Raw genomic sequence first — 26,903 nt, forward strand, 5'->3', positions numbered from 1 at the left:
CAAAGGCTGCAATAGCTGTCCCAAGATGCTGAGGTTAGATATGTATTCCAGTTGGCTCATTTTATGGCAAGGGCCTAGCTTCTACACAGTGTCCACATAAACTGTTAACAACTCTTCCTTCTTATATTATGAGATAGGTTTAACTGGAATTTATTATTAATGGAATAACTTAGTTGGTTCTCTCTTTATCAGGGGTAGGCAACCGTAGCTCTTTTATGATTCGTGGACTTCAACTCTCAGAATTCCTGAGCCAGCCATGCTGGCTCAGGAATTCTGGGAGTTGAAGTCCACGAGTCATAAAAGAGCCAAGGTTGCCTACCCCTGATCTAGATGTATCATTTTTTTCCCAAACATTGTGACTTTCAGTACATCCACAACTGAGTTTTGTTTTAATACTTTAATTTTGCACTATTAGCTTTGAAAAGTGAAGATAAAGCTATTTATGGGCAGAAATAATTTTCCATGTTTACTTAGTCAGGTATTTAAAAGGAATCTCCAGCTTGACACCTTTATCTTAAGTTGCCCATCAGAAATACTTCCTGGTTTAAATTAATAAATGTTAAGAACCAAAATGGTTTTGACATTTAAAATTTCTTTTATTCCAGTCATCTTGTGTTTTATTTACAATGCTGCCTGCTTTTCCTCCATTTCTAATTGCATATCTATGGGAAAATTCCCCTCAAATATTCAAGCACATTGTTCTATGGAAAAGGCAATACTGTGCTTCTGATGAAAAAAATTGACAGTGAAAACCTACAGAAAATTATTTGCTACCATTTTATCATTCTCTGAATTTTTGCAGCCCAGAGAGTATGTCTACTTCAGACATCCCAGCTCTTTTATATCCTTCTTCAGAATGTTACTTTCTTAAGTCTGAACTCATAGGTGTTGGCATTTTGGGGGTAAAGGGGCAAAAGTGGAAGGAGTTTAGAATTACATCCCAAGGCTTTGAGCATCCCTATATTACATTTGCAGAGGATAATCTTGAAAAAAGAGAATTTAAATACAACCTTTTTTAACACAAAAATATGCAAACAGGTAATAAACATATAAAGGCAAGCAATATATACCAATGTATACATATAAATCAGTTTGATTTTCCCATGCTCCATTTTCTTTTGCAAATCACATTTATGATTTGGTGGGAGCCATCTGATTTTGAAGTCAGGAAGACACTCTGGCACTGAATGAGTATGCAGTATATTTGTTGTTATCTACTGGTTAAAGTAGGCATTTTAAGCAAACTCATACAGTAATAAATATTTGATAAATTTTCTTTCAACTTGGTAGGAATATTTTTTTCAAATTTAAAGATATGCAAAACATGATTGAATTTGAAGGGGAAGCAAGTATTCAACCATTTCTTATATGACTTGTTAAAAATTAACTAGTTCACTAGATAGCTTCTGTATCAATTTTCAGACCTTTGGAAAAGATTTATAATTTATAATGGCAAAAATACAATTACTTATTTCCTGGGCATGAAGCCTGGAAAAAACAGTTGCAAGCATATTTGTACATGTATTATTTATTTATTGTATGTTTTTAAATTTTATTTTAAACAATAACTTTTTTGTCCTGGAATTTTTCATCTGCTATGAATGGCTTGAAGAAGAGTCTCAGTGGGGAGGTGGGTAAAGGTGATGAATGCAGTAGGGAGCTGAGAGATTCCTACATGTCTGGGAAGACAGGGCAGAGGAAGTATGCAGCAGGGGAGAGAGGTAGGAAAGCAGGGTGCTGGAAAGCTACCATATACAAATGAGGATGAAATTATCAAATTAAGTTATTTTCATTCAATTGTGAAACACAACACAGTTACATCTAAAGAGAAATGATTTTATTAAATCAGACTTGAAAAAAGTCACAGTAGTTTAATGCACTTAATAATTACTTCAAGTGCATACTGTACACTACCAACCCAAACGGATTGTTTTTCCAATTTTATAAATAAAAATTAACATATATACATTGAAAAAAGGCATTATTAAATAATAACATTTTAACTGAGAAATGTGTAAGACTTGATTACTACACAAACTTTATATCAAGATAATGTATTCCTCAAATTATAAAAAGAGAAAAATGCCCCATTTGGTACTGGCACAATTCAAAACTGTATCCAAGGCAGCTTTCTTTTAAATCAACATATTTTTCATTCAATCTAAATATTTTCTTCAATTAATTTCTTTGAAAAGAAGCCTATCACACTATTGCTCTAAACCTGGCAACTGATAGTAAAACAATTTTTACTTTATATGTTACCAGGGACAAAATTGTATTTACCTCCTCTAGCTTCCTTTCAGATCATCTTCATTTTTATATATATATATAAAGGAATCAAGGCTTATATATTGGTATTAGAAGGCATTGTTTCTATAAAAATACAGAATTTAGTTTCATTTACATAATAAGCATCATCTGTACAAGATTTAAATGCAAAATAATGTACTGTAATTAAATCAGGCCAGGTTTCGAAGTGAAAATCATTCACTTGTGAAAGACTGAAAGCATTCGATTCTTAGTTTCATTTGGTAATAGTGCTGTACATGAATCAGACAAGAAAAAATGAAGCTTAGAATATGAATATTGCAGGAATGTTTTAAGTTCTTTTGCAAGGTTCCTGTAATTGTGCCAAATTATTTACTCAGCTATCTTGAATGCTTGACTCCAGATGAACTCATTGTTCGGGATCGCTGCCTGATCACTGGTTTTGCAAGGAATTCCAAATCTTCAAAGAGAGGATTTTCAATAATGTCTACAGCCTCTGGTCTTTCTGTGGGACTTGGGGAGAGCATGTGCTTTACCATCTTATGCTAAAACATCAAAAACAGTATTATTTCAGATGGTGAGATGTTTTCAATTGATAGCATTATCTAACTGCTGTCCCCTTATTACAAAGTAAATGCAAACACCCTTTCCAGCCAATGACAAAACAAATTTCTGCACAACAGCTGTAAATATATTTTGTCTCAATCTGACCCCCATTTTATCTCTTATCTTAAAATAAATACTCTCTGGCACTAAAATATAATACATAAAATATTATATACATATCTGTATCAGACTAGATGGCAAGAAAGCCAGAGTAGGACCTCCAAATATTTCAAGCGTTTGTGTCTTAATAAACTACCAGTACAAAGACATAGGCACACATTGGAGAGGAAGGGAGAGTGGCTTTATTCTAGAGGGGATATAGCTGGATAATCAGCCTTAGATAGGAGAATGTGCTTTATACCATAAAGATCATTTGTGCTGTTTAAACTAAGTTTAGAAACAAGTTCAAATTATAAAGTTCTTTTTGGAACAGACTGAATTTCCACTTCTCCAGATGATAAAAGTGCCTAGAAAAGTAGTATTTAGGGGGCAAAGAATTCAAATGAAGTCTTGCGATGCATTCATTATTTCTTGGATCCAATAATCCAAATTTAATTTCCTTAGTTAATTATTTAAGTCATGAAGGACAAGATTAAGCATAGCAGAGTAACAGTACAATTTACCAAGCAGGCTTATGATTTTTAATAATAAAATAAATGCAGTTTGACCTAATAAAACCCCAATGCTAAAGCACACCTCTAAACTGGAAATTTAAATTCCTATATACCTCCTGTGCATATTCCTTAATGAACAGTGGTGGGAAAGTCAAGTTTCTTACTTCACTTAAAATCTGTAAAAACATTTTAAAAGAAAAAGTTATTTGTTTTGAAATATGAATTACACATATTTCAGCTCCAAGTCCTAAAGAGGACAATATTTTCTCTTTATGAAAGAGAATATTCTGCAATTTCATAAGTAGTGTATTTTAATTTCAAGTATATATTTGACAAGGCATTATTTTCAAATATACTCATAAATTTTTTAAGCAAATTAACTTCAACTATAGCTCCTCCACAGGAATTATAGAATCATAGCTAATATAATAATTATTCTTTGTTTATATTTTTGTACCTAATGGTAAATTAACAATTTTCAGTTTATTGTTAACAAATAATTTATTTTCTTCCAAGAATATTTTCAGAAGGGCATACCTACCCTGACTCTCTCCATCTGAGTGCTGAAAGGGTAAAGAAGCTCAAACAAGATCAATCCTAAGGAAAATATATCGACTTTGTGTGAATAAGTATTTCCATAAATCTGTAAAATTTAAAATAAGAAATAGCCATCAAAAACTGAACAATCAGGCTGTATTTTTATTTCCTACTAATATTTCTGCCCAAAATCTTAATATTTAACCAAAGAAAGACAAGAGAGTACTTTGTATCAAATAAGGTCAAATCAATCCATTTTAATAAATATTCTTAACTGTTAAAGAGTAAGGAAAACATGGATATTAAAACTAAATGAAATATCATAAACAAGCTAACAATGTCCCAAATAACCAGATACTACATGCATTTGTGAAATGATACATTTAATCAGTGGTGGGATTCAAATAATTTAACATCTGGTTTTCTGGTTCTTACCATACTGTACAATAGACACAAGGTGGGAGGGAGCTGCCAGTGCCGCTGCCACGAGGCGAAGCCAGTAAGGGGGATCTGAGCAGGGCTGGAATTCAAATACCTGAACAACTGGTTCTCTTACTCAATGCAGGCCTGGGCCTCCGAGGCCTAGAACAGACTTCACAAAGTGGCATCCATGCACTTCCGGTGGGCTGGTCTAGGCCTGGGAGGCTTCCTCCAGGCTCCCGAGGCATAGAACAGACTTCTGAAAGTGGCATCCACACACTTCTGGTGGGCCATTCTAGGCCTGGGAGGCCTCCTCCGAGGCCTAGAGCAGACTTCTGGAATGGCATCCACGCACTTCCAGTGGGCCGTTCCAGGCCTGGGAGGCCTCCTCCAGGCCTAGACTGGACTTCTGGAAGCCAGCCGATTCTCTGAATGCAGCAAAATTTAGCTACCAGTTCTACCAAACCAGTACGAATCAGCTGAATCCCATCACTGCATTTAATTCATAATAGCAAGCATGTACAGTATGTTTCATTCAAATGTTCTGAAGAGTTGTGGGATACTCATTTCACTCATTTATGCTTCTAGGACGCTTCTTAATAAAAAAAATGCTTTTTCTAGAATTTCAAGAATGTTAGCTAACAGTAATTAGCTAACAGAAGTGTAAACAACATTAAGCTGCACAAAAATAATAGGGAGCCATTAACATATCTGGAGGAACCTCAAGTTTGGTAATTTTGGGGAAAAAATCCTTACCAGGTCAAGGAAAAAAAAAACAAAGACAAAAATTAAAAGAGCTGCATGCTTAACTGGGTATCAATAGCGTAGGATTTTGGGAGGTGAAGATAATATTGAGTATCTAGAAAGATGCAGCTGCCTGGCATGCTGAACAAAAACTCCCATATTGCAGCATTGATTTTTGTATGTTGCATGTTATACATTCAATACCATTTAAAGTGAAACATTCACCAGCCTAAATAACAAAATATTGTTATTTCTATAATGTACTGGAGTAAACTACAATAAATGCCATTTAAATCCTAACTGGGGAAATAGCATAGTGCAAACACAAAGCAATTTAACAATTAAAATATATCATATAATTCCTCTGAATAAGGTATTCCTTATTACCACTTTCTAATAAGGCAGAAAAAATTATTCACATTCTGTGGATGGGACAAAATTTAAAACAGAAAACTTTCTAACTCACACTTGATACGTACTCAATAATTGTGCCAACATTTATCCTTTATGAAATTCCATTATGAGGATCCTGTAAATCAGATAAAAAGCATACCTGCTCTGGACTCATATAGAGTTTGGTCCCAACTTGCCCTGTGTGTCTGTCATAAGCTGGCATTGGTGTTAAAACAGATTCTTCTTCCTCATCATGGTCCATTGCAGTTACTAGACCAAAATCTCCAACTTTTACTATGTTATCCATTGTAAAAAAAATGTTGGAAGGCTGTATATGAACAAGTGAACACAAAGAAAATTACTACAAAGGAATTAACAATATACGCTGTATCATATAAAATTGTATCATTACATTTTCCAATCTATCAGTTTTTACAATACTGGTGGAAGAAATCTTTTTTTTCCTTCCAAAGTATAAAACACACATGCATATATCTGAAAACTATCTTGAGGAATCAATTGTATAATGTTGTAGGAGGTTTCTCCAAAATAAAATAAGAGATGACAGCACATTTACAAAGTAATAAACAGCCCATTAGTTAATAGTAGCAATAAGCAGTGTCTACAGAAAACTATCCTTCTATCCCTAATTTTTCTATATGGTCTTTGTCTGAAATTTTAAAATGTTTATTTCAATAATGAAAAACAGGTAGGTTTCAATTAGTGTGGTTAATGAATACCATGAAGTGGATGAATTATATGAATTTGCAGTATTCAAAGTGATATTTCTATGGAAATATGTTCAATAGAAATAGGCAATGAAATTTTTTAAACATAAATTTTATATGCATATTAATGAATTATTAAGTAAAAGATAAAGAGAATATACTTAAAATTACAAATTCCATATCTCAGGAAAATCATTTAACTGCATATTTACATATTCATACTTATTTCCAAAACTGTATTCATACTTATTTTCAAAACATATGATATGACTTCAAACCAAACTATCAATGTGTTGACCAAACATATGAATTAAAGAGCTGTGAAATTTCTTACAAACACTAGCACACACAAAAAAATAATGGCCAAGATTTTTTAAACATTCTCTAAGGGACTCAATAAAATAACATTTTCAGATTAACTTTGTTCTAATGTTACAAGAAGGAATTTTTTTCCTATTAATTAAATTTCGATCACTGGATTTTCAAGAATGGATATTGCAATTCTTTTGTTCCACAGTTCAAAGCATGAAAATAATGTTAATCTATAGTTTTGAATTTTGTATAAAATGGAATTGTGGTTTCACTTTTATCTCTTAAACATACTAATATTCCTGGTACCTGAGAGGCTGCAAAAGCTTCCTGACCGTAATCTTTTGTGGTACAAGTTTCAAATGTGTATCTTATGAAATAGATGTTATCATACTTAGAATACAAAGATTTTAAAACTTCCTTTAAAAATCAACTGATATATTCTTTTTTTGGTCCACATATTCCCATAGAACATCCACTCTACTATCTACAAATTTGGGTTATTCCACAATGTATATTTCTCATGTGATTCTGGATCAAAATGAATCACTTATTTATTAACAACTAGATATATGTAGTAGCTTTCAGCTTGTAACCAGTTTTCAAAACTGGAAACAAGGATCCTTAGATTCTAAGATTTACTTCTATCTAAATGGTCCCAAAGAAGGTATTAAATACCTCTGGTAAAATAATAGAGAAAGGCTTTTCAAGAGGGATGTCACTGAGGTACAATCACCCAAATGTTCATCTTGGCACCATCATTATAAAAACATAGAAACTTCTTCAGGAACCTAGTTAACATAACCAGTGCTTTACCTCTCTTCACCTGCAAACCATATCTTTCAAGTATCTCAAAGGGAGATTTGTGTGTGTGTGTGTAAACTCTTAAACAACATCTCTGTTCTTGTGATGGTGGTCAAGCGAAAGACATTATCCATTATGTCCTCTGCTGCCTCATGTTCAATGAGATTAGAGCCAAATTACTGATGATATGTTAACTCAAGGGCCCCTATCTTGAAAAATTGAACTACCTTCTTGCAAATATATTTTCAATTGTCGGCAATAAGTTACCACATTCGCTCTACTGTTATTTAAACTTAGAAAGGAATACTGTACTTAAGTTCTTAGCTGTAGCTTGAGCTTTATTTTGCTGTATTTTTTTTAATATCTAATGCAGGTTGCCTTGACTTACAACCACAATTGAGACCAGAATTTCTCTTGTTAAGCAAGGCAGCTATTAAATGAGTCACATCCATTTTTATGACCTTTTTGCTGTGATTACAATCACTGCAGTTAAGCTAATCATGCTGTCCTTAAGAAAATCTCGCTTTTCCTATTGACTGTGCTTGCTAGAAGCTGGCTGGAAACTTCGTAAATCATGATCACATGATCTCAGGATGCTGCAACCATTGTAAATATATGCCACTGCCAAGCAACCACATTTTGATCATGACTGTGGGAATACTGTGCAGGTTATAAGTGTGGGGACTGATTATGAGTCATGTTTTTCAATGCCGTTGTAACCATGAATGGTCACTAAATGAATGGTTAAGTTGAGGGCTACCTGTACTCCTTTCATTACATTGTTTTACTTATTTTATAGTTTTTCTATTTCACTGTTATTTTATTGTATTGTATGTTACAATCGATGGCTGCAACATTGTATGTTACAATCGATGGCTGCAACAATAAACTTACTTATTGGGGGATTATATTTCATCTGAACAATTTCTATTTTTATTTTGTGACAGTATTTACTCATGAGTCATTTTTCTATAGTACATTTATATACTGCATATAGTTTTCCTTTATTTTTAATGCTTTATTAAAATTGCTTTCACTGATTTTTGGGGATCACCCAGAGTCACTGAGAGTTGGGCAGTATACATGCTTAATAAATTACTATTATATAATTTGCTTTATGTTCACACTTCATCTGATAAAGACTACTAATAAATAATAATTATAAATAGCTAGTAAAAGTTGTATAGTTTTTCCCGGACATCCTTCATAACATACAACAATGAAGAAATAATTCTGTGGAGTATAAAAATGCTTTTCAAATACATACATATAATTAAATAACTTACTCTAGGGAGATAAATAATTATATTGTGTTCTCAGTACAAACCTTGAGATCCCGATGCATTAATCCTTTACTGTGCAGGAACTGGACAGCTTCAGCTATTTGCAGAAATATCACAAGGCACTCGGTCCTTTCTCTCTCCTCTATTGTACATCTTCTGTTCATCCAATCTTTGAGGTTTTCTTTCCTACAAAGTTGCATCTGGATATAAAGATACACTTTTGGAATGGTAGGTAAAAGTTTTTGTACTGAGTTGTTAGAGCAGTCCAAACTTAAAGTTGTTGGTCTTGGTGGAGAACTAGATATAGAACTTGTTGAAGATGAGTTTTCATTATTGGACTCTCTTGTGCTTGTCGCTTTATCTTCAAAATGGCTATCATGAAGCACACTGGTAATATTATTCTCTTTATTGGAAGAATTGTCACATCCAGAGTCTTCAAAGACAATAGAAGAAGATGTTCTCTCCCTCAACCTTACTACCGATTTAGCAGGAAGATACACTTCAAAGGAATGTACAGGATCATTATCATCAACAGGACTGCCTTCCATAACACAGCTATTAATGAAATTATCTTGTGCACTTGCCAATTGGATCAAATCTCTGTTCTCGATGGCAGAAAACTCCAAAGGAGAAAACTTATTCTCTGATGAATCTGACTGGTCACAAGGTATTCCTACAGAAAGCAGAGTCTTCTTTTCTACAGATGTAGCAATGACTTCAATGTTTTCCTCAGTAGAGAATGGCTCTGTTCTAATTTTAAATGATGGCACCTCCATTGGACTGGGAGAACTGAGTGGCCAATCAATACTTTAAATATATTAGGAAAGCAAAAGATAACATTACAAACTTAAATTAATCTTACCATATGTTGCCTGCAGAGCAGAAATATAAAGCTTTTAACATTTCTATGAATTAGGGTATGCATGCTTCAAAAATGATTTGGAATGCTTTGGACTATGTATGAGCCCAGAACCCCTCTGCTATTTGTTACAGTAGTCATGACATTCCTTTAGAACTTGAAAAAAGATGCCAATGCTTTAAAATTCTTTAACAAGATGACTCTATAAAATACCAGGATCTTTTTAGGCTTATACAGAAGTTCAGACAAGAGTATGGATATTTAATTAGCAATACAGGATGAGTTGCATTTGTACAAGGTTTATAGCTTTTTTCCAAATTATTTTGAAATTGGGCATACCTTACAAAATAGTTTAAATTCATCAGATTCATCATCAAGTTACTTTTTATAACATTCAGAATATAAAGGACCTTACAAAGGAATGTTCTGAACATTTTAACAAGAACATTTCAAGATTTTTTCTAAGATAGTAATTTATTCTCAAATCTTCCTGCAGTCCTACTTACCTGAGCAGAAGGGAGCAGATGATGTGGATTCCTTCCCCCTTTTATGGCTTTTAGCATCTTTTTTATTAATGGGAACTTATTAATTTATTACAGTAGGAAATGCTATTTAAAACTCTTAATCTTATAAATTATTTAACATGATTTCTCAAACTAATTTGACATATCTCATAACTGCCAAATAAAAAAAGAATATTGTATGGATCAATCCACTTCCAGATGTTTCCAAACAACAGGGGTGTCAAACTGCCAGCCCACAGGCCGGTTGCATCATACGGAGGCCACGCCCACTCCAGCTCCAGCAATGCAAAACAAAAAAAAATCGTGATATGTCGCAAGTTTGTCACCCATGCTCTACCATTATGAAAGTGTAAAAGATTGATAATGCAAATGTTGGAGTTTAAATAAATTTATACAATCGTAATTATTTCTCTTCACCTTTGGAGAGAGACATTCAACAGATCCTATATGGCCCTAGAAAGGTCTAGGAATCACATACTTAAGCAATATTATTAAGCAAAAATCAAGAACACGGGTCATAACCTCAAAATGACAGGAGGGAACTTCAAAAGTAAGCGTATTACTTCACAGAAAGAGCAGTGGAAACTTGGAACCAACTTCTCGTGGAGGTAGTGGGTCAATCCATCAGTAACTTAGCTTAAACATGTTTGGGATAAACACATGTCTATCATCTGATAAAAATTTAAAAATAAATAAAATAAAAAATAAAAATAACAAGTAAAATAATAAATAAATCAAGAGAAAAGAAAAACAAACAATTCATAGGGCAGACTTGATGGACCACTAGATGTTTTTTTGTCACAGTTTTCTATGTTTTTATATACAAATAGTCTTACTTACTTTGAATTCATCCAAGTTCTCTTTTTAGCTTCTGAGTTATTTGGTACATGCATATCCTGACTTTTATCCTTTACTGAAACTCATGAAGCAATAATGGAATAATAAAATGAGTTCCATCTAATCTCTAATCCAGGCATTACACCAAAGTCAGATTTCTCAGTTTTATCAAAGTGGCTATATTATATTCTTCTGACTATGTCTTGATTCCTCTACAGATACTATTCTGCAAAATTTTGGTTTAACATGGTTTGTGAACACAACTAGTATTGCATTTCCAGAGCCCTTTAATAAATTTATACATTTTCTAAAAAATAAAGTAAATACCTTTCATCTTTCAACCACAGCTCATCCATTCTTTCTTGCCAGCTCTCAGGTGGTGCTTCTAACCAAGCATTGAAATATCGAACAATAGAAGGGTGTTCAAGTTTTGCTAATGCTTTAACTTCACGCATAACCTTTTCACGAGCCAGCTCTCTAAAATTTGAGGTAACACAACAATAACAACAAAGACTAAAATTTTATGCAGGATAAATTGGTCAAATATTACTTGCCATAATCTTTTCAGGCAGCAAAATATTTCCTTGCCTGTAAATTATACTTCCTACTCAGTAATTAATTGAAATAGACTATTTTCTTGGGAAAAACATATTCAACCAAAAGTTTTATTAGAAGAACCCCTTTTATTTATAAGATTATAATTTCAGGATTGAACCTTTCTGAGTGAAAAGTTGAAGAACTCAAGCTTCTTTTTCCAGTAGTCCTCGCATTAAATGGATTTAGAAATACTGCAAATACTCTAACATAAAATGTCTCAAACCACAACAAAAATACTCTTGACTATAGTCCACTTTGTAATTTTTTTTAAAAAAAAAATACAGTTTTGGAATTCACATTTATAGAAAGCTCTAAAAGGACATTCAGAAATTTACTGAAATTATTTATAATTATTATTGAAAATAATAATACTGATTTCTTACAATATCTAATGTTACTTTTTAATTTTTGAAAACCTTCTCAGCCACTGAATAAAATAGTTTTAAAACAACATCAACCAATACGTGAAACTTGGTGCCATATAGAGTAGAATATGAAGGGTAACCACAAAGGTATGTAAATACCTATTTGGAAGACGAATTCTTTTAATAGCATAGTTGCAATCATCAACTTTGTTTCTGGCTTCAAATACTACTCCAAAACCTCCACGACCGAGACACTGAACTGGTTCAAAATCTGTCAGATACCTGTAAGAAAACACAAAAGTAAAATTGATTTTTCCGGTACTTGCACAATACTAATTTAACCTAGGCTTTTATTTGATGATTCACATATTTGAGTTGTTGTTAGTCTGGTCAATTTATGTGAACAGACATTCAACATAATGATATGCCAATAGTTGGAGGAATGCTTGATTTCTACATTTGCTACTGAAGAAAGCAAGCCAGTCCTTGATCAACATGGCAGATCAAAGAAGCCTGAACTGTATTGTTTCTTACACTTTCAGTTCAACAGAATATGTTTTTAAACTGGTCTATTAAGAGGCCAGTGATCTCTTAATGTATGCTGGACATGAAGTTTGTATTGTGGATTGACAGATGAGTCACTATAGAGGCTCTGGCTACCAGTAATTATAAGCATGAAAGACAAGCATGAAAGTAAAAGCCTTTTCTAAAGCTGCTAATGTGTTTTTTTATTGTTGTTACTTAGCAATCTTTATGAGTTTATTTTTAAAACTGTTTCACATTTTATTTGATATTTCATTAATGAATGTAAGGAAACAGAAAATTAATTCTTTGCATGTAAAACTCTGAAATATAATATTTCCAATATTATCTTAATACCTTCTTCCATTTAAAATTATTTTTGAAAGGTAAGAAAATGCATCACAGAAAACCATACAATAACCATATTAATAATGTATTATTGAAATAGCAGTTGCCCCTAAAGATTTTATAATCCCACACCCAACAACTTATCTGACAGTAACAAGCATACCATAACTTTTCATTTCTTCTCCTTGCAACAACAGCTTTTCCTATTACTCTTCTTAAAAAGCAGCAATTAAGAGACAACTTATTGAAAGGAGATGGAAATACTGTACATTCAAGAAAAATGAATTTAGAAATAATGCTAGTACAATATTCCTCCAACATAAAATGTACTCACTAGTTTAACACAAACTAAAGTAGGTTAACTATCAATGCTTGTTTTTCGAAGGCTACTGCAATGAATGGATTTTGTCATAGAATAATTACTACTTTTACCTTGACACATATCCAGAGTTCTTAAGATCATCTCTGTTGTCTTTGGTTTGTTCATTTTTATTATCTGTCTGACACTGAGTTTCAGACTCCTTCCGTTGCTGATAAACAAAAGTAATAAAAGTCAACTAGATTGAAATGTTAATAGGAAAAATTATCTAATTTCAAATGTGTATTCTGGATTTCTAAAGGATGCAAGTAAATAAGGTATCACAAAAATCATTATCACAAACAGATTCTACCCACCCAATCTGAGTAGAGAGATTGGCAGCTAAAGATCTCCTCCAAAAGAAAGGGAGGAGTCTTAAAATGGGCAATTTCTGTGGTGGTTTCTTTCATTAGAAAATTTGTCACTAGTATGTAAAAACCTAGCTGTTTGAGAAGTATTTGGGGATCAGTTGGGGAGGGAGCTTCCAGTACCAAAGGAGTAACTGTTAATAGAATCTATGTTTTCAGGTATTATTTGTGTTTTGCGTGTATTTTAAATATTTGCATTGACTCTATTATTCTTATATATTTATTAGAGTCCTTCAAAACTGAGTTTATACATTTCACAAATAAATATTCTGAAGTACTCTGACATGAATTTAAAAAGTGTCTGTTGCAGAACTGTTTAAGATATTTTTTTCAATGTCTGGCATTTGATGTGCACTGATACCACATAATATCCTTCTGGCCATACGGTATGATTGTGTGAAAACATGCTATAAAAATACAAAGATCATTTGATTCAAAGATATTAAGAATTTAGAAATCTTGTTTACAATTCTAAACATCACTTTTATTGCACTAAAGGATGAAGCAAATAATCACAACTAATCTGAAATACCTTTTAATTATTCTAATACTAATGATTAGATGTAAAGTTCTCCATAAAGGAAATATGTATACTTTCACTTCTAGAATCAAGTTCTATACTTACCCGGTTACGGGCATCAGGATGGAAAAGCCTGCGCACAATGAAAGTTGTGGCTATAATACAGAATAAGATGGTACCAGCAATTTCTTTCCACCAGTGCAGAAGTAGAACTGGATCTTTTTTTCGGATGATCTTTGAATTCATATTGTCAGAAAATCTTACAGTTATCTGTGTGCTTCGTCTGTTCCTCTCTCGTGTGTAGTAAGGTAAAAAATAGCCATTATCTATAATTAAAATAGTGAATATTATTAAATATTTTCTTAAACCCACTTAAATCATGTTCTTAAAGTCTTTGCCATATCCTGGGGTACCCCAACATAGTACTCAGACTTGAATGTGGGATGTGCAAAACTGAACACAGGGCACAGAAATTATTGGGGATATAGGAAATATGAGATCTTTTTTTCCTCCAGAGTTGCTACTGCTAGTCCTGCATAATGATAGTTACCAGCCATTATGGACAAAATGGTTGAGCAGAAATTAAGAACGTTTGGAATGCCAGTCAATTCCTTTTTAACTGTGGACTATATCCAGGCTGGAAAAAAAAAACCTAAACAGCAGTCTTCTGACTCAGTGTCCTAACTACATGAGAGTGACCAATGAGAGGCCAACAGCTTGGCAATTCTAAATCCAAGACTACAAGTCTTATGATGTAATAAGATCCCGTCAATTTGACCTAGTTCCTGCCAACTTAAGTTCGAAAGCATACAAATGCAAGTAGATAAACAGGTACCACTTCGGTGGGAAAATACCAGGGACCTGAAAGGGCCATCCTTGGGAGTCCCCTAGACAATGGTGATGTCATCAGTTAATCCTTTCAACTCAGGTGCTCCTGACACCAATGAAGTAATAGTGGTATCAAATATCAGCATGAACTCAATTCATTCTCCCAGACCTCTAGAAGTATGCTAGAAATAAGCTTAAGAGAACCTGCAAGACATCTGTACATCCTCATTTTCTCTAAATTAAGGAAAGGACTTTTCAAGTCCAAGCACATCCTCCTCCCATCCATACCTGACAACTGTTTCTCTCTCCTTTTAACTATTTGATTTTAGTGGGTTTAAATCGTACTATTAATATTTAATATTTAAATATTTAATATTTAATCATACATAAAGAAAATAGTTTTCCTACATTTATAAATCTTGTTAAAAAATAAACCAGTTTCTTCAAAATTTCTCTGCTTTAGGAATATTGAGTAAGGTTTTAAACTACTTATTTTACTTATCTGTCTGTCCTTTGTCATGCAAAAAGCAGAGTTTGACAACTCAGCTGGGAAGGTGATAGCCAAATCTGAATCCACACTATTTATCAAGTACAATACTACAAAGTCCATGTGTGAACTCAGAGGAGTTCTCTTTGATAAAAATTGCTGTTATAAACGATAAGTATGAAGTGCAAATGTTGCAAATGATTGCTACAAAACTGGATCTTTTGAAGATTACCACAGAAAGGGTTGTTTCTTGGAGAATTAAACTTTTTTTTTGGTAAATCTTCACTGTTTTCTTTTCTTGGCCCAATAATTTCTTCCTCTTGCTACATATCCATCTAGTTTCTTCATTCTTTTCTCTTTATTTCTCAGTAAAACTATCCATTTCTCTTTCTCCATCACAATCTTATTTTCCCCTTTTTACTACTTCTGTTGGAAGATAGCTGGGGAGTATGTATGAATTTGCATGTGTACACATCCAATTCTGTATAAGTATGGTTCGTATGTGAGAGAAATGACTGTTAGATGTAGATAGGTCAATTAATTCTATAAATGGGGCGCCTTATTTTATATAGTTAATTTTGTTAATAAAACTTTTTTGTTTTTAATGTAGTTTTGAGAAGCATGTACAACCAAGTATACATATACTGTATATATGGACAGGAATTGATTTTAATCATGTGGACACTCAGATAGGGAATGGAGGCAAGTTCCAAGAAATTTTATATAGACAAGTTAGGAAAGCTCTACACTGTAGAAGATGTTTTCGCTATATTTTGTTTTGGTCCTTTTTTTTCTTTGCTAAAATCATGTTGTCTTTCTTTTGGACATTATGTTAAAGACACATAATGTGGAGCAAGTTTCCCTGTTCTAAGTGAATACAAAAACAATTATCATTAATTTATCTAGAAACATAATTTACCAAGAAGCCAATAACAACAATTCTACAGAAATAACAGTATTGTGATTTCTGTTTAAATTAGTGAAAGCCATGAGTCCTAATGTAAATGTAATAATATTTTGAAGCAATAGTTGAAAATAAAGCACAATTCACACATACCATAGGGATATTGCAGAACTGACAGAGCACCATTACTATATTCTTCATGAGAAAACTTGTCATTGCTGAGACATTTATCAAATTCATCAGATCCTACCAGCACAGGTGTTCTTGATGGAGAATCTAAAAAGAAAGCACACTTTTTATAACTACACTTAGAATATTTTTTAAGTTTTATGACTATCAATTCAATAATGATCAGGATTAAAATTATCTAATTTTTTTATGTTCTTACCTTTTTTTGCCTTTTTCAAGAGCATTATAGGAATGGAAGTTATCTTTTAGAAAACATTTTTGTCTATTATAAAAGACCACAGCTAAAGAGTTGGCAAAAGGAAACCATACAAGTTCAGTTAATGATTAATTATCCCAAAATACTGAGAATGTGCACAGCTATTTTCATGTGTTATAAAATCCATAATTCTATCTTAATATTAATAATATTAAATGAACTTTTTCTTGGATAATTAATGGACTGTGATATGGAATTCTTATATTTTTGATTGCAGTATTATATCTCATGTATAGGCTTCCATGTGCAAATTCCAATACATTTTTCAATGCAATATATTCAGAAAAAAATTGAACTATATATATAAAAATTCCTTATGATAGATTTATCAATAGTAAACAGCATTGTTTTTCCCTGGTAGTTCTATCATACATAATAGAATAGGAATGTCCAAACATTACTTTTGTAAAGTTAGTAAACTATGAAATACATAAATGTTTCAGTATATAATATTTTAGAAAACATAGAGAAGTTTCCAATAGGTAAAAGTCATTCATATTTTTTATCAAAAAATATACTCCATCCTTCATTTTTGAAAAAGTAATAAATCTGATAAATTACTTACGAATTAAAGGCTTCCACTTGATCATAGGCAAATGAATAACGGCATTATCATTTCTGGATTCCAAAGCTTTAGGGTTAGTAGGAAATTTATCAGAAATTCTAACTGATGACTGAAGATACAGCTGACCTCTATACATTCCTGCATATAAAATCAGCAGTAATAATTTTTACAGGACTGGTAAGCTTAAATCATTAAATTAAGTAGTTTAAACAGTATTTTAAACAGAATTTATTAAAAAAAATCCAGTAATGAACTAATAATTGTATATTCTCAATAGATGAGACCATCTCATTAGAAATTAATACAAGTACAGATGCTATCCCTCAAGAATCCCAATTTGTTGTAAAATTGTTAGTTATATCACATACATGGAGGGACACGAATATTTTTGGCCACATCTATATATCGAAGATCAGTGTATATAGAAAATTCTAAAAATGTACAATATAAAATTCTACCAGCAAATAAATTAAGATCTTTCGTTTAAGTTTCCCACAAAAGGATCATCTCTACTAAGTATTTAATTATGCAAATAAGTATACAAACGTATTTATGATAGTAGTATATAGATCACACTACCCAGTTTCACACGACCAACAATAAATCCAACTCAATCTCTTATCCAGCAACTTGCTATAGCAGAAGCTTCGGACAATTTATATAGCTAGACAAGCTTCACAGAATTTATATAATTAGAGACATTGCTTCAGCTTTATACCTTACATATTTTAGGACTGAAATTTGAATAATTAGTATGTCATATACCAGGCAAATTATCTGGAATACAGAATATGAAATGGTAAGTCTAAACTTTGCACATAGATGTTATCCATAATTCTGAGGCGTGACTGAGGAAATCACTTCTGAGGAGTGGTTTCATGGTGATTAAACTTAGATTGTGTTATAGCCGACATGGGCAGCGAATGAGTAAATAAATATTGTACCAAGCCATGATTTCTCAAGCATAGCTGCTTGAAGTAAGGTGCTGCTGAATGGTAAGGGTTTTTTCCCCCCTTGCCAAAGATATGCAGATTTTGCTACCAAAGCTGGTTCTCTGCAGTGCTGCTCTCTGGATTTGAATGGGAGCATTTAGGAATGAGTTTTCGGAGGGCGATGGACCCACCTGGGAAGCGGAGTCCTGAAGATTCCAGTTCCCTGTAGGAACAGTCAGAAAGTCATCTTCTTAGCAGTTTGTTTTCTTAAGCATGCTCCAGTTTTAACTTCATTTTTTGAATCTTCTGATTTACTTTGCTTTTATCTTTAAAAGCTGGCTGGTCAATTGAATACTGATTTATTTTAACTCTTGCTGGACTCTAGCTGTCCCCTCCCCCCTTCTGAATAACTTTCACTTCTCAATAAGAAACATGCTTTTGGAAGGTGAAAGTGCTTTCATTTAGTTTATCTCTCACCATAGGGTTTTGCATTTTATTCGTTTGCAAAATTTGCTTATTTGTTAATTTTCTTTTAATCTTGGATCAAAATATCCAGAAAATATCTATCTTGCTTTTCTTATTTATTTCTTCACTTTGCTTCAATGTTCTTTGTTTTCTGGCTAAGTTACACAGACCAACAATGTATTAGATTACAGACAAGTGTGGGGGGGGGCTGATATCTGAAAAAAAAAACAATTGGTATCATGCAATTTTTAGTTGAAAGATTTTTTTTAAAAAAATGATGAAATGATTTCAGATGCATGTAGCTCTGGATAAATTAGACTCACAAAAGGAATGTAATTTGAAAATTGCAGAACTGTTGGAAAGAGCAATAGACTTAGAACTGAGTTGATTGCATACATCTCTCTGAAGTTCAAGCCTGCATTCTTTACAACAGCAGAAGCTTGATTAAATGGAGAAGTGATAAATTAGTTTTCCTTAAGAAGATTGAAGGAGATTTGGGGAATGGATTTATTACACTTAATGGAAACCATTTTCATCTGGACTTTGTTGGGAAGAAAGACCATCTGTGGAGACTGAAATTATTATATTTTACCAGAAAACAATTGATAAGAGATGGCATTAAGAAACAAACATGGATATTTGATCCAGGATGAATTACGCTTAACTCTTGGAATAAATTGGGATCAATAAGATGCCGTGGTAAATTTTCTACGAATTGATTACAATAACAGTTTGTTAACAGAGAGCTTTAAAATTTTAACCTTGTCTTTTTTATTATTATTGTTCTTTCTGTTAATTATTTTGTCATTAATATAGTATATAGATGACAGATCAATAATTTGCAAATAGATTTAGTAGTTTAAAAAATGTTGGTGCTTGTTTCGCAGGAGGTGGGAATAATATTGTAATAATGTATTAATCAATATTCAACTAGTGCTATGATTCCTCGCCAGCCAGTGGATCCGACAGCTGTGTCTGAGGAATCAAATGAGGAGGAGGGGCCTGGAGTGGCATTAGAGTCAGAGGATGGCTCTGAGGAGCTCCAAGACTTACAGTCGGATGAGGAGCCTGGCCCCTCTACTCATAGTCAGGCTGAGACACAGCTGTGCTGGGAGCCTGAGTTGGACAGTGATGAAGAACAGCTGGGACAAATCCCGGATGCACGAATGCGCAGGCAAGAGAAGTGAGTAGGACAGAGGAATGCAATGGGGCTGCTCCAAAGGCAAAGGAGAAGGCATTAGGAAGCCACGCCTTGGCTGAATTATAAAAGGGAAGCTGTGGGAGGTGCTGGTTGCCAAAGACAACCGTTCGTGTTGAGAAGTTTCTGTGGACTGATTGTTTGCCTTGGACATTGACTCAGGTCTGTGAGAATAAAAGGAGTTATTTTTTTCTTGCGGTTCCTGCCTGTTTCTTGGAAGAGGGCTTTCTCCTTGTGAGCATAACAAGGACTCACACAGGCTGGGACAGAACAACTAGGGAGGATAATATTTGAATAGTAGGTTTTAAAGCATTTTTTCAATGTTTTGTTTGCTTTTTCATTTTCTTTTTTTAATTTTTGGAGTTTTGTATTTTAACTTTTTTCAAATAAAATAAAAATAGAAAGAAAAAAACAGCACAGCTTGTTGACTAAATCACAACTGATGGTTTCACAACTATATACCGAACCATATAGCAACTAAGCCAAATCCAAACAAATCACATTATGAATTAATGAGATATCTGAACCTATATTTTTACTGTACAGTCAATAGTAAAACATTTATGGAAATATAGGAGAGCAGAAAGTATAAAATAATAATTTAAACACAGAAATAACTGTCTTTCCACATCCAAATAGTCAAATGACTGACTTAAAGAAAAAAATAATAATTTTACCCAGAGTACACAGTGAGAGCACAATCAGATTAGAGAATTACGGATCTACAATCAACAATCACTGTGTCTATACCCTGAATGATTATATTATTAAACATGGCATAGTTAATAGGACTGTGCTTTAGAAAATATGTAGAGTATTTAAAGTAGCATTAAATTTTAACTGTTTAACTTTAAACAGTTAAAACACTGCTTCTTTTGGAAGGCTCATGTGATTGTTTCAGCGAGGATGCCCAAAGTCATGGTTGCTTTAAAAGTTTAAAGAGTGAGCCATAAAATGAGGGCTGTTAAACTACATGTATTATACTTTGGCCAATAACTACAATCTATATAATTTAAAGATTGCTGTCTGTTCCTTCACCCATTTAAAAGAAATGCAACCTCATTGTAAGCAATAGAATTTATTTCTGGATAAATATGCACAGAATACATTTCAAAATATATCCATCTTTTTTCTACGCACAAAGTACTGGTCATATGGTATGCATGGTTCCCTGAAAATAAGACCAGGCCTTACATTAATTTTTGCTCCAAAAGACACATTAGGTCTTATTTTCTGGTTAGGTCTTATTTTCAAGAAAATATGGTACAGGTAATCCCCGAGTTATGAGCATTCCCTTAGCAAACGTTTGAAGTTACGCGATAAGCACCCCCTATCGTTTACCAAAAGTCCCAAAATTATGAATGTTGCCGCAACACAGCAGTCATTCACCCTTACGAATGACCGCAGTGGCGCTGCAACATTCACCCTGGCTATTCCCTCCTCCCGCCATGGGTTTTCCTAGGCACTAGGCCTAAGGATACTCACCTTGCGAAGATCAAGAGATCCTTCACTTTCTTGGCTGTTTCTTTGGTGTGTTCGCAGAGAATAGAGGCCTAAAGAAATGCAAGATCACGTGAGATCAGGGGCACGAGATCTCATGCTACTGATCTTGCGTGATCTCACAATTTAGGTTTCTATTCTCTGCAACAGAGAATGGAACAGAAGCCGAAGAGAAAGGACCTATGTAGGCACGTGAAAGCCTCCCCCAGCCTCCATTCTGGACCTCGGAGGCTTGGAGGAGGACTCCGAGGCCCAGAACGGACCTCTGGAAGCATGTGGCCGCCACCCATGGCTTTCATTCTGGGCCTCGGAGTCCTGGAGGTGTCCGAGGCCCAAATCGGCCTACAGAGCCCCGATGAAGTGTCCTTTATGGGTGGCAATGGCCCAGAAAAGACCTCCAATGCCCGGATTGGGCCTTTGGAGAACCCACTGAAGTGTCCCCTGGAGCCATTTCCAGGTGGCAGTGGCCCAGAAAAGGCCTCTGACACCCAGAAATGACGGGGATCCGGGCGTCAGAGGCCCTTTCTGGGCCTCAGAGGTCTCCTCCAGGCCTCAGAGGCCCAGAACGGAGGCTGCCCGGAGGCCCAGAAAAGAGGTCGGGGAGGTGGCCACGTGCTTCTAGAGGTCCCTTCAGGGCCTTGGAGGCCTCCCTCTGCTCTTGCCAGGAGCAAAGAAAGAAGCAGAGAGGCTGGAGAGGAGACAGATCTTTACAAGGTAGTGACCCGGATGGAGGGAGAAAGCAATTGTGGACCCTCAGGAGAGGGTATTTCACTGGGTTGGGGGAGGCCTTAGATGGTCTGAAGATGGCCTGTTTCATAACTAGGCCCCCCATGGCCTTCCCCACGCTGAGATACTTCATGTTCACTTAACAAGTCACGCATTCGCCCACGCATTAAATTAGTGAATGCATGGGTAAAACCTGGGAGTGAATCGTGTTCAAGGTACGAGATTCACTCCTATGAATCCTCGAGTTATGAATGGAATGGGCAGGCTCCATTACATTCCTAACTCAAGGACTACCTGTACTAAATGCATCCGTCTGGCTGACAATCTTAACTGGGGCTTATTTTTGGAGTAGGGCTTATATTATAAGCATCCTGAAAAATAATACTAGGGCTTATTTTCAGAAAAACAAAGTATATATGGATACAATAATGCAAAATACATTAAAAGCATAGCTCAGATTCAAAACCTTTTGTTTTCTTGAAAAAATCATAATCGATATAAATATATAAACAACATATAAAAATATAAAAAAAATACAGAAGTTGTCTATAGAGACTGGGACAAAAAACGATGCCATATGTTTAAGTAGGCAGCATACCTAAATAAACACTGGATTCAGTGGCTCCTCGAGCAGCTTCCACAAGATCTTCTTCATCCTCTAAGATATTATTATTAGAAGTATAGCTTGTGTCATCAAAGAGACTGATTGGAATTACTTTGCCATCTTTCACCAACCAAGCAGAAGCAACTGGAGTGCAAAACTGAAAATAAAATAAATCATTGTTTTTAAAAAAAATCCAATAAATGTGACATTAGTTTTTAATACACAGGTTTTTACAAATACAAAGTACAATTTATACAGAAGATAATTGTTTTAAAAAATTTAAGTTCCACAATACTAAAAGAAAATAAAAAATGTTTTGGTAACATTATGATATTTCTAAACAGCATTAACATATTCCCCATCTTTAGTACCTGATATTCCCATTCTAGATGTCCTTCCTTCTTATTAAATGCCATAACCTTCCAGTCAGCTACTGAAACCTTTATCACTGTATCCTTCATTGTAGCTTCCTGTTCTTCTACTTCCGAAATGATTTTAGAATCTTCTTTGTTAATATTTGATTTCATATTCCCTTCAAGATATCCTACCCTTGTTTCAGTCTCCGGGATATAACGTAGTTCAAAATGACCAACGCTAAAATTCCACCTTTAAAAAAAGGGCAAAACTGTGATTCCATATCAGTTCTATCTTTATAATATAAATGTCATACCGTTTCTGAAATAATGCATCCTAACATTCAGAAATGTAGTAAAACTAATTTGGTATAACTAATCTCCAATGTACTAATATTAACTAAAAACTAGATTAAGGGAGAAAATCTATAAACTTAATCTAAGGGAAAAGTGCCTCAATGTTTGTCTTATCTTTGCATATTTTTTCCAGGAGGAAGTAATTATTTACTAAATTATGTCATTCGTTAATTATAAAACAAGAAAGCTATATGTTGATATGTAAGTTAAAATTTACTTCTTACATATTTATCTTTATAGTAATTTTCAACCTTTTGTCCTTCTATATTTACATAACGTATCTAGATACATTCTATTGTCTTTCCATTATTAAATGCTGTTGCTGTAGTGGCAATAAAAAAAATGAGGGGAAAGTTGATTATGCATTCTGCTAAATAATCTTCTCTACCTTAGACGATTCCAATACAGATAATCCTTGACTTACAACCATTCATTTATTGATCATTTGAAGTTACAATGGCATCGAAAAAAGTGACTTAGGACCATTTTTTTACACTTACAATCATTCCAGCATCCCCACGGTGATGTGATCAAAATTCAGATATTTGGAAACTGGCATATATTTATAATGGTTGCAGTGTCCCAGGGTCATGAAATCATCTTTTGCAACTTTCTAACAAGCAAAGTCAATGTTGAAGTCAGGTTCACTTAACAGCCATGTTACTAATTTAACAACTTCAGCAAGAGAAAGGTTGTAAAATAGGACAAAATTCACTTAACAAGTGTCTTACTTAACAACCGAAATTTTGGGCTCAATTGTAGTCATAAGTCAAAGACTACCTGTACTAACCTTGGGATGCAGGTACATCATATGCAGAAACTATGGAGAAGAATTATTAATTTATTAAGATATAATACTACTATACATACTTTTCATTGCCGCTGCGGGGCCCAACAGCACGAACAGTTTTCTGAGTTCTATGTAGGAGAAGAATATCTTCCTGCTCTATCTCATCATCATCCCAGCGACGACAGCCCATTGCTGAACATATGTATTTTACCTGGCGCCAGAAGGAAATATTTAATAAAACAGGCTCTCCCTTAGATGCCGATATCTTTATTAATAAAGTGGAAGTTCTGATATTTTATATTATATTCCATTTTTATATTTGAATTCAAAAAGTAAAAATGTATTCCCTAAGTCATATATAAATGGTGCTTCATTTGGAGCAAACTCTAATGTTAAAGCACTCACATACACACACCACAGTGCTTTTGAGAGAAAATATTTTGTGTTTTTATTACAAATCATGTTGGTAGTTACTGAATTACCATTTCCCCGAAAATAAGACCGGGTCAGACAGGCAGGGGAAACCGAAGAAACGGGTGGCGCAAGCCTCCCCTGCCGCCTCCACCTGCTACACTCTTTCCTTTTGGAAGTAAACAAAGCTTCCAGTCTCTGTCATTTTTCTATCCGGATGAAAAGTATTGGGGCGCAACACTTTTCACCCAGAGGGAGACTGGAAGCTTCATCTGCTTGTAAATGGAGCACTTGGAAACAGAGCAATTCACTCCATTTCCAAGCACCCCATTTGCAAGCAGACAAACTTCCAGTCTCTGTCATTTCTCAACCAGGTGAACAGTGTTTGGGCGCCTATGGGGTGCTTGGAAATGGAGCAATCTGTTCTGTTTCCAAACGCCCCATAGGCACTCAAACACAGATCTGATGGAGACTGGAAGCTTTGTCTGCTTGCGAATGGGGCACTTGGAAATGGAGCGATTTGCTCCGTTTCCAAGCACCCCATTTGCAAGCAGACGAAGCTTCCAATCTCCATCATTTCTCCGTCCGGGCAAGAAGTGTTTGGGCACCTATAGGGCACTTGGAAACAGAGCGATTCGCTGTTTCCAAGTGCCCCATAGGGGCCCAAACACTTTTTGCCCAGATGGAGAAATAATGGACTGGAAGCTTCGTCTACTTGCAAAAGGAAAGAGTATGGCAGGAGAGGGAGGCAGCAGGGAAGCTTGCGCCGCCTAGTCACAGTGCAAGCCACGGGAGAACTGGTGGAGGCTGCTGCCAGGCGGGTGATCTGCGGGGTGAAACGGGGGCAGCCAGGACCAAATAAAGCCCCTCTAGTGGTGAACACAGACTGTTGCGCAGCAGTGTAAGAGCCTTTCGCCATCACTCCCCTCGGCTCTGAAATGGTGGAGGGGGATGGGTAACATGACTGAGCCTCCCCTGCCCATCCTCTGTAGCATGGCAGTCTGGCTCGGGAAGCGACTGAAAGAGAAGAGGAGGCAGACAGCTGGGTCATTGAACAGACGGGGGAGGCCGTTGAGCGGGGAGTGGCCTGTCTGAGGGGACCCTGATGTAAGCGCATGTGAGGCAGTTCCACCTCCACCTGCCTCACCTCATCTTGTGGTGGCAACGGTGCAACACACACTGTCCTGACTCGTTGCAGCAAACAACTAGATGGTGGGATGAAGTAGGCGGGCTCTTAACTAGGGCTTATTTTTGGAGTAGGGCTTATATTAGGCGCATGGCAAAAAATCAGGCTATGACTTATTTTCTCAGTGGGTCTTATTTTGGGGAAAACATGGTACATAAGAAATGAAATAAATTAAACATTCAATTTGTAATATGACTGAAACTGACAAAAGGCAAGTCAGTTTTTACAATTTTTATAAAATCTTACCAGATAGGTTGGCTATAAACTATTTCAAAACAATTTAAAAAACTCATAAACATTGTCAAAACTCTGTTGCCAAAGTTGTCTTGTTTTACCTTTCCTGAATATGAACTCAGTCCATATGTTGTTCGGGACTTTCCTCCAACCAGAACTACATCATCCCCAAATCTGTAGGATGATTCAAGAAGTGACTCAACAGTGAATGGAACAGCTTCAATGCTCTCTCTGTCACGATCCCACTGGAAAAGATCTCCATCCAAGGAGGGAATTATCATTTTATTCCCAAACACCTACAAAATATTCAAATAGAAGCATACATTTTAATAAGGAAAAGAAGAATACAATGATCAGAATCCAGAAATATTTAAAATCAAATAAGATCCAGATCAATAGAAAAATGCCACAATGACTCATAAAGATATTTAATCAATGCATATCCACAATTGTGCATTGATCATGTTCCTTTTCTGATTGACTACATTCTATGACACAAATCATCATTTATTTCAGCTATACAGTCAAACCACCTAAATAAACTGACTTCTAAGCTAACTTGTTTATCTGTGCCTATCTCAGCCAGATTATTTCACTATTTTTACCTGCTCTTTTCTCAGTAAACCACTGAAGGATTGAAAACTCATTTTTTATGCATATCAATGTTTTAAGGCATGTTAAGTTTATAACAATAGATTATTATAAATGTTCCTCATCACTTCCTTGAGATTTAAATAATTTTTCATTTGGTGGAAAATCATAATCAGTAATTTCTTGAGAATGGAAGGCATTGTGAAGTCTAATTATATACATGAAGTAGGCTATGAGAGAAAGAATGGAACAGGGGGTTTCTTCTTGTGGGAAGAATGATTTGGGATTGAAACCATGGTAAATTCTCTATGGGTTGATTACAG

At 34.7% G+C, this 26,903-nt stretch overlaps 1 protein-coding gene across 1 annotated transcript in view; it reads right to left on the reverse strand.

Annotated features, from left to right (window-relative positions):
* Nucleotides 1–796: 796 nt before the first annotated feature.
* The window catches only part of EIF2AK3 (eukaryotic translation initiation factor 2 alpha kinase 3), a 47,778-nt gene continuing 21,671 nt past the window's right edge, over nucleotides 797–26,903 (reverse strand). The window contains exons 3-17 of the mRNA XM_015831485.1: nucleotides 26,091–26,285; nucleotides 24,239–24,369; nucleotides 23,030–23,264; nucleotides 22,653–22,815; nucleotides 17,234–17,371; nucleotides 16,377–16,499; nucleotides 14,110–14,330; nucleotides 13,191–13,288; nucleotides 12,048–12,170; nucleotides 11,254–11,403; nucleotides 8,751–9,513; nucleotides 5,743–5,910; nucleotides 4,030–4,131; nucleotides 3,602–3,664; nucleotides 797–2,813 (exon numbers count right to left, since the gene is read on the reverse strand). Coding sequence (XP_015686971.1) covers nucleotides 2,649–2,813; nucleotides 3,602–3,664; nucleotides 4,030–4,131; nucleotides 5,743–5,910; nucleotides 8,751–9,513; nucleotides 11,254–11,403; nucleotides 12,048–12,170; nucleotides 13,191–13,288; nucleotides 14,110–14,330; nucleotides 16,377–16,499; nucleotides 17,234–17,371; nucleotides 22,653–22,815; nucleotides 23,030–23,264; nucleotides 24,239–24,369; nucleotides 26,091–26,285 — 2,838 coding nt within the window. The 3' untranslated portion in view covers nucleotides 797–2,648. The remainder of the gene's footprint in view (nucleotides 2,814–3,601; nucleotides 3,665–4,029; nucleotides 4,132–5,742; nucleotides 5,911–8,750; nucleotides 9,514–11,253; nucleotides 11,404–12,047; nucleotides 12,171–13,190; nucleotides 13,289–14,109; nucleotides 14,331–16,376; nucleotides 16,500–17,233; nucleotides 17,372–22,652; nucleotides 22,816–23,029; nucleotides 23,265–24,238; nucleotides 24,370–26,090; nucleotides 26,286–26,903) is intronic.

This window comes from Protobothrops mucrosquamatus, unplaced genomic scaffold (assembly GCF_001527695.2).
Source record: "Protobothrops mucrosquamatus isolate PMUCROS unplaced genomic scaffold, P.Mucros_1.0 scaffold_257, whole genome shotgun sequence".
Taxonomy (NCBI): domain Eukaryota; kingdom Metazoa; phylum Chordata; class Lepidosauria; order Squamata; family Viperidae; genus Protobothrops; species Protobothrops mucrosquamatus.